Below are 8,867 nucleotides of genomic sequence, written 5' to 3' on the forward strand. Positions count from 1 at the left end.
CCAAATATAACATATTTATATGTTTTTGGAATCAGAAAATGATGAAGAATTAGATGAACGTAAATTTGGATCGTTTTATAATTTTTTTTAATTTTTTTTTACAATTTTCAGATTTTTAATGACCAAAGTCATTAATTAATTTTTAAGCCACCAAGCTGAAATGCAATACCGAAGTCCGGCCTTCGTCGAAGATTGCTTGGCCAAAATGTCAATCAATTTGATTGAAAAATGAGGGTGTGACAGTGCCGCCTCAACTTTGACAAAAAGCCGGATATGACGTCATCAAAGACATTTATCGAAAAAAAGAAAAAACATCCGGGGATATCATACCCAGGAACTCTCATGTCAAATTTCATAAAGATCGGTCCAGTAGTTTACTCTGAATCGCTCTACACACACACACGCACACACACACACACACACACACACACACACACACACACACACACACACACACACACACACACACACACACACACACGCACACACACACACACACATACACACACATACACCACGACCCTCGTCTCGATTCCCCCTCTATTGAACAAAAATGTTTCTTTCTCTTTTGCGTCTACTGACATTTTCGCAGCAAATGCTAAAATCAACTCAATATGTTCTTTTTCATCTGCGTCCTCTTCCTTTTTCGCAGCAAATGCTGAAATAAACTAAAAGTGTTCTTTCTCTTTTGCGTCGACTTAACTTTTAGCAGCAAAATGCCATAATGAACTGGTAAGAGTTAATGAACTGGTAAGAGTTAATGAACTGGTAAGAGTTAATGAACTGGTAAGAGTTAATGAACTGCGGCGTTTTGAAGAAAGCTTGTTTTCAACCATTGCGCTTCCTTTGCTAGTGACAAGTTGGTTGGAAGTCTAGGCCTAGCTTAACTAATGTCGTTGTGTCTGTTGCGTGTTTTCAACAATTGATACATCTTTGCCGTGTAACTAATGTCGTTGTGTCTGTTGCGTGTTTTCAACAATTGATACATCTTTGCCGTGTAACTAATGTCGTTGTATCTGTTGCGTGTTTTTAACAATTGATACATCTTTGCCGTGTAACTAATGTCGTTGTAGTTGTAGCGTGTTTTTAACAATTGATACATCTTTGCCGTGTAACTAATGTCGTTGTAGTTGTAGCGTGTTTTTAACAATTGATACATCTTTGCCGTGTAACTAATGTCGTTGTAGTTGTAGCGTGTTTTTAACAATTGATACATCTTTGCCGTGTAACTAATGTCGTTGTAGTTGTAGCGTGTTTTTAACAATTGATACATCTTTGCCGTGTAACTAATGTCGTTGTAGTTGTAGCGTGTTTTTAACAATTGATACATCTTTGCCGTGTAACTAATGTCGTTGTAGTTGTAGCGTGTTTTTAACAATTGATACATCTTTGCCGTGTAACTAATGTCGTTGTGTCTGTTGCGTGTTTTTAACAATTGATACATCTTTGCCGTGTAACTAATGTCGTTGTAGTTGTAGCGTGTTTTTAACAATTGATACATCTTTGCCGTGTAACTAATGTCGTTGTAGTTGTAGCGTGTTTTTAACAATTGATACATCTTTGCCGTGTAACTAATGTCGTTGTAGTTGTAGCGTGTTTTTAACAATTGATACATCTTTGCCGTGTAACTAATGTCGTTGTAGTTGTAGCGTGTTTTTAACAATTGATACATCTTTGCCGTGTAACTAATGTCGTTGTGTCTGTTGCGTGTTTTTAACAATTGATACATCTTTGCCGTGTAACTAATGTCGTTGTAGTTGTAGCGTGTTTTTAACAATTGATACATCTTTGCTGTGTAACTAATGTCGTTGTATCCGTTGTGTTTTTCAGATGGTGACGAAGACGAAGAAAATCTTCGTGGGCGGCTTGTCGTCCTCGACGACCATTGATGACGTCAAGAACTACTTCAAGTCGTTCGGACAGGTCAGTTACTTTACACAACTAATCTGTGTCTGTGTGTGGTCGTGTGTGTCGAGGACTGCCCGTGTTGTGCTATATTTTTCGTTTGCTGAAGTCTTGAAACAAAACCAAAAGAAAAGCAAACCAAACGCAAATGATGGTGGTTTTGAAACGACTTACCTGTTTGGAGTTTAAAGTGCAGTGAAAGATTATGACTTATTGTTTTTGTTGTCAATGCAAAACAAAAGTGTTGCTGGTTAACTTAGCTGAACGATCGCCTCTGTTGAAATGGAGACAAAGAGCATCGAACAGGGCTGTCCTGAGACAAAGAGCATCGAACAGGGCTGTCCTGAGACAGAGAGCATCGAACAGGGCTGTCCTGAGACAAAGAGCATCGAACAGGGCTGTCCTGAGACAAAGAGCATCGAACAGGGCTGTCCTGAGACAAAGAGCATCGAACAGGGCTGTCCTGAGACAAAGAGCATCGAACAGGGCTGTCCTGAGACAAAGAGCATCGAACAGGGCTGTCCTGAGACAAAGAGCATCGAACAGGGCTGTCCTGAGACAAAGAGCATCGAACAGGGCTGTCCTGAGACAAAGAGCATCGAACAGGGCTGTCCTGAGACAAAGAGCATCGAACAGGGCTGTCCTGAGACAAAGAGCATCGAACAGGGCTGTCCTGAGACAAAGAGCATCGAACAGGGCTGTCCTGAGACAAAGAGCATCGAACAGGGCTGTCCTGAGACAAAGAGCATCGAACAGGGCTGTCCTGAGACAGAGAGCATCGAACAGGGCTGTCCTGAGACAAAGAGCATCGAACAGGGCTGTCCTGAGACAAAGAGCATCGAACAGGGCTGTCCTGAGACAAAGAGCATCGAACAGGGCTGTCCTGAGACAGAGAGCATCGAACAGGGCTGTCCTGAGACAGAGAGCATCGAACAGGGCTGTCCTGAGACAGAGAGCATCGAACAGGGCTGTCCTGAGACAGAGAGCATCGAACAGGGCTGTCCTGAGACAGAAGACTCATTGTTTCGTTAGTTGTGGTTCAATCTTTGTGTGTGGTCGTGCGAATGATTTAGTTAGTTGTGGTTCAATCTTTGTGTGTGGTCGTGCGAATGATTTAGTTAGTTGTGGTTCAATCTTTGTGTGTGGTCGTGCGAATGATTTAGTTAGTTGTGGTTCAATCTTTGTGTGTGGTCGTGCGAATGATTTAGTTAGTTGTGGTTCAATCTTTGTGTGTGGTCGTGCGAATGATTTAGTTAGTTGTGGTTCAATCTTTGTGTGTGGTCGTGCGAATGATTTAGTTAGTTGTGGTTCAATCTTTGTGTGTGGTCGTGCGAATGATTTAGTTAGTTGTGGTTCAATCTTTGTGTGTGGTCGTGCGAATGATTTAGTTAGTTGTGGTTCAATCTTTGTGTGTGGTCGTGCGAATGATTTAGTTAGTTGTGGTTCAATCTTTGTGTGTGGTCGTGCGAATGATTTAGTTAGTTGTGGTTCAATCTTTGTGTGTGGTCGTGCGAATGATTTAGTTAGTTGTGGTTCAATCTTTGTGTGTGGTCGTGCGAATGATTTAGTTAGTTTTTATTGGAAATTGCCTCATGTTTGCTCTGATACAACCCATCTTTCTTTTCGTTTTGATTCTTTTTTTCCCAAAGTCTAATTTTTCATCTTCGTTTAATCGTTTGTCTTATGTGTGTGTTTGCTTGTGTGTTGATTGAAACGTGGGATGTGCACTGTATGCTGTGTCTTGTAAGGTTTTGTTCCTTCTCTGTTGTTCAGTATTGTATTGTATGTCCAAGTGTAGCGTTACTTCTCTGTCTGTCTGTCTGTCTGTCTGTCTGTCTGTCTGTCTGTCTGTCTGTCTGTCTGTCTGTCTGTCTGTCTGACATGACGGTCGGTCTGTTTGTTCTGTCTGTTTGTTCTCTGTTTGTGTGTCTGTCTGTATCTGTCTGTCTCTCTCTGATCGTGTCGCAGTCTCTCCGTCACGTCACATGGAAGCACCTCAAAGTGCCCTGCCTTCCCGTACCCCCGACCCCCCCTGTTACCCTCACGCTGCACAGGCAACACGGATTAATCAATCTGCACAACTACCCCCGACCCCTGCGCAATCTGCAAATGCAATAGAGACCACGAGATGGACGGGGTCAGCAAAGGTCGCTAGTACTCCCATTTGTCTTGGGGCTGCACCCCCATTCCCATTGCAATGTGAAGGCTTGTGTTGGAAATGTGAAGGCTTGTGTTGGAAATGTGAAGGCTTGTGTTGGAAATGTACAGTACTTAATGTTGAGGGCGTTTCGGCCTTGAAAGCGCTATTCCTTGTTGTTTGACGTGGTAGGGTTTTGGTGTAAGAGTTTGAGGACACAACAGCGGATGAGAAATAAAACTGAACAAAGTTGAAACTGTTTTTCAGTTCAAAGGCTAATGTTCGATCCTTACTCAAACTTGAGGACGTTGCTGCCTTACAGACGCCTTTTTTCTTGTATTCTAAAGTGCTGTGTTTGATCAGGACTGTGAGGAACAATATCAAACTTGAGGACGTTGCTGCCTTACAGACGCCTTTTTTCTTGTATTCTAGAGTGCTGTGTTTGATCAGGACTGTGAGGAACAATATCAAACTAATCACTTTTACCATAATGCTGAACACGTATTGGATTGAGGGCTTCAAAGCGTTGATTACACCCTTTACTTTCCTTCTTTCTTCCTTTCTCTCTCTTTTTAATTGTTTTTAATTTTGTGGATTTTTTCTGTAGAGTTTGAGGAGAGAAAAGCTAGAGGAAGAAGAACCTTCAAGGAATGAAGCACTTTTAAAGTTCTATTTTCTGATAAACAACCTTGCAATTGTTCTCCGGCTCGGTTCAATGCAGCGGCGTGTTGAAGGAGTTGAGAGGGCTCGCCACGTAGAATCCACACGAAACAATAACGGGTGTTTTTTTGGCCCGGAAACTGCTAACAGCTCTTTTCATTTGGATGGAATACGGCGGATATTAAAGCCTGGACTTCAGCTCACAGCGCAGTTTACGCTAAGGTCGTATAAGAACAAGCATGAGAGGGGGGAGATGGGAGGGTGCAAGGGAGGGGGGTCTCTTCCGGTGTTTGCCCTTTCATCATAAAATTACCAGGGGATCGATATTCATTAAAAAGACGAGTGATTGGGATTTTGCGATGACCTGCTTTAAATCCTGTAGGATTTTATTTCTGGTCGTTGCTTGGCGGGTTTTTCAACCCTTGCCATTTCCTGCTGGATAGAATCTACGAGGGAGAGAGAGGGAAATGAAATGAAAAGCAATTAGCCTAAGAGGTTAGAGGTCTGTTCTTTGCGTGGGATGTGTGTGTGTGTGTGTGTGTGTGTGTGTGTACGTGTGTGTGTGTGTTTAGGCACCAGTAATATTCAAATGTATTTCTTTTTTGTTTGTTTTATTCACTTAGCAAGCGCCCCCCCCCCCCCACCGTCCACTCTCCTTTAAAAAAAAAAAAAGTAAAACAATGAGTTAAAGGTGGAAACGTACGTGTCGACGAGAGCTCACAATTTTTTCTTTTAGTTTCTGTTTTCATTTCTATCTGTTGTTGTGTACGTCACCCGTCTGCAGGCAAGAAGATGCACAGCATGAAAATCCTGACTGGTGGATCTTCTCCCATCTGTTTTCTTCTTTTTATATTTAGTCAAGTTTTGACTAAATATTTTAACATCGAGGGGGAATCGAAACGAGGGTCGTGGTGTATGTGCGTGTGTGTGTGTGTGTGTGTGTGTGTGTGTGTGTGTGTGTCTGTGTGTGTGTGTGTGTAGAGCGATTCAGACTAAACTACTGGACCGATCTTTATGAAATTTGACATGAGAGTTCCTGGGTATGAAATCCCCGAACGTTTTTTTCATTTTTTTGATAAATGTCTTTGATGACGTCATATCCGGCTTTTCGTGAAAGTTGAGGCGGCACTGTCACGCCCTCATTTTTCAACCAAATTGGTTCAAATTTTGGTCAAGTAATCTTCGACGAAGCCCGGGGTTCGGTATTGCATTTCAGCTTGGTGGCTTAAAAATTAATTAATGACTTTGGTCATTAAAAATCGGAAAATTGTAAAAAAAAATAAAAATTTATAAAACGATCCAAATTTACGTTTATCTTATTCTCCATCATTTGCTGATTCCAAAAACATATAAATATGTTATATTCGGATTAAAAACAAGCTCTGAAAATTAAATATATAAAAATTATTATCAAAATTAAATTGTCCAAATCAACTTAAAAACACTTTCATCTTATTCCTTGTCGGTTCCTGATTCCAAAAACATATAGATATGATATGTTTGGATTAAAAACACGCTCAGAAAGTTAAAACAAAGAGAGGTACAGAAAAGCGTGCTATCCTTCTTAGCGCAACTACTACCCCGCTCTTCTTGTCAATTTCACTGCCTTTGCCATGAGCGGTGGCCTGACGATGCTACGAGTAAAATGGCATTGCGTTCAGTTTCATTCTGTGAGTTCGACAGCTACTTGACTAAATATTGTATTTTCGCCTTACGCGACTTGTTATATTTAGTCAAGTTTTTTTGTCTTCTTTCTTTTTGCACGGTGTCAATGTGTCTTACGCACGCACACATTCCAATGCTGGGAGAAAAAGCGTAGACATTATGTGGGGGTATTTCTGGCTTTTCGACAAAATCGTATTAAATGACGTGGATATTTGTGGAAATGTTATGCCCCCTACCTCTGTCTGCCCCCCCTACCTCTGTCTGCCCCCCCTACCTCTGTCTGCCCCCTACCTCTGTCTGCCCCCTACCTCTGTCTGCCCCCCCTACCTCTGTCTGCCCCCTACCTCTGTCTGCCCCCCTACCTCTGTCTGCCCCCTACCTCTGTCTGCCCCCTACCTCTGTCTGCCCCCCCTACCTCTGTCTGCCCCCCCTACCTCTGTCTGCCCCCCCTACCTCTGTCTGCCCCCCCTACCTCTGTCTGCCCCCTACCTCTGTCTGCCCCCTACCTCTGTCTGCCCCCTACCTCTGTCTGCCCCCTACCTCTGTCTGCCCCCTACCTCAGTCTGCCCCCCTACCTCTTTCTGCCCCCTACCTCTGTCTGCCCCCCCTACCTCTGTCTGCCCCCTACCTCTGTCTGCCCCCCCCCCTACCTCAGTCTGCCCCCCTACCTCAGTCTGCCCCCCCTACCTCTGTCTGCCCCCTACCTCTGTCTGCCCCCCCCTACCTCTGTCTGCCCCCTACCTCTGTCTGCCCCCTACCTCTGTCTGCCCCCTACCTCTGTCTGCCCCCCCTACCTCTGTCTGCCCCCTACCTCTGTCTGTCCCCTACCTCTGTCTGCCCCCCCTACCTCTGTCTGCCCCCCCTACCTCTGTCTGCCCCCTACCTCTGTCTGTCCCCTACCTCTGTCTGCCCCCTACCTCCGTCTGCCCCCCCCCTCCCCCCTCCCCACCCTCACGTACACATAAGCACATATACAATTGGACCCTACTTTTAAGATCTCCCAATTTAAGACCCCCCTTCCCTTTTAAGACCCCCCTTCTCTTCTAAGACCCGCCTTCCCTTTTAAGACCCCCCTTCCCTTCTAAGACCCCCCTTCCCTTTTAAGACCCCCCTTCTCTTCTAAGACCCGCCTTCCCTTTTAAGACCCCCCTTCCCTTTTAAGACCCCCCTTCCCTTTTAAGACCCCCCTTCTCTTCTAAGACCCGCCTTCCCTTTTAAGACCCCCCTTCCCTTTTAAGACCCCCCTTCTCTTCTAAGACCCGCCTTCCCTTTTAAGACCCCCCTTCCCTTTTAAGACCCCCCTTCCCTTTTAAGACCCCCCTTCCCTTCTAAGACCCCCCTTCCCTTTTAAGACCATGTTTTTTCTCCAGATTTTCTGTTCATAATCTCTGTAAATTTACCTCTATTTTAAGATTCCCTCACTTTTAAATCATTTTCTCAGATTTGTTTGCAGTCTTAAAAGGTGTGTGTGTGGGGGGGGTCTACTGGATAACTAGTGCAGTATCCACGTGATGTGTGTGTGTGTGTGTGGGGGGGTCTACTGGATAACTAGTGCAGTATCCTGCAGGATATACTGGGTCGGAACGATTGTGTGTGTGTGTGTGTGTGTGGTCTTTCCTGGTGGTTTTACCCTTGCTTAGTGGATATACTGGGTCGGAACGATTGTGTGTGTGTGTGTGTGTGTGTGTGTGTGTGTGTGTGTGTGTGTGTGTGTGTGTGTGTGTGTGTGTGTGTGTGTGTGTGTGTTTGTGGTCTTTCTGTGAAATGGAGGGAAGAAAAATATATTTGATAGCAAAGAGAACAGAACAAAAAATGGGAGAAAAAGATGGACAGTCTGCACGAGAAACAATATTAACGCGCACATATTTTGCGAAGACAATATTTTTAACAAAATTAATGTACGCCTTTTTCTCCAGCAAACAACTGTGTGGTCAACTTTTTTTTCTCACAAACTCTTCCAGTATTCATGTTACTAGTGAGGAAGTGAGTGGTTAGCAGTAAAGACAGTGGTCACGTCACTGTACGCAGTGTGCACAAACTCTTCCAGTATTCATGTTACTAGTGAGGAAGTGAGTGGTTAGCAGTAAAGACAGTGGTCACGTCACTGTACGCAGTGTGCACGGCTTGGAGCGGTACTTGTGGCCAGCGACAAATCACATTATGGAGGGCTATGGTAATGCGGCCAGCGACAAATCACATTATGGAGGGCTATGGTAATGTGGCCAGCGACAAATCACATTATGGAGGGCTATGGTAATGTGGCCAGCGACAAATCACATTATGGAGGGCTATGGTAATGCGGCCAGCTTCTTCTTCTTCTTCTGCGTTCGATGTTGGTGGCCGTGCTAGATCCTCAGACCAGTGGCTGCCAGGAAGTCCGCAGTCTTGCGCAGTTCGTCGGCAGGACCCCAGAGTTTGGCTCCAACACTGGTCTCTTCTTGCCAGAACTTCTGGCGTATTGTCTCTAGTGTGCACGGCTTGGAGCGGTACTTGTGGCCAG

The 8,867-nt window shown here is 44.4% G+C and overlaps 1 protein-coding gene across 11 annotated transcripts in view; it reads left to right on the plus strand.

Annotated features, from left to right (window-relative positions):
• Positions 1-1,783: 1,783 nt before the first annotated feature.
• LOC138975017 (RNA-binding protein Musashi homolog 2-like) overlaps positions 1,784-8,867 on the plus strand; it is a 196,591-nt gene continuing 189,507 nt past the window's right edge. For all 11 annotated transcript variants that reach the window (XM_070347655.1, XM_070347660.1, XM_070347661.1 and 8 more), the window contains exon 1: positions 1,784-1,923. In XM_070347655.1, the coding sequence (XP_070203756.1) occupies positions 1,831-1,923 (93 nt within the window). In that variant the 5' untranslated portion in view covers positions 1,784-1,830. The remainder of the gene's footprint in view (positions 1,924-8,867) is intronic.

Source organism: Littorina saxatilis, linkage group LG9, assembly GCF_037325665.1.
Source record: "Littorina saxatilis isolate snail1 linkage group LG9, US_GU_Lsax_2.0, whole genome shotgun sequence".
In the NCBI taxonomy this organism is placed as follows: domain Eukaryota; kingdom Metazoa; phylum Mollusca; class Gastropoda; order Littorinimorpha; family Littorinidae; genus Littorina; species Littorina saxatilis.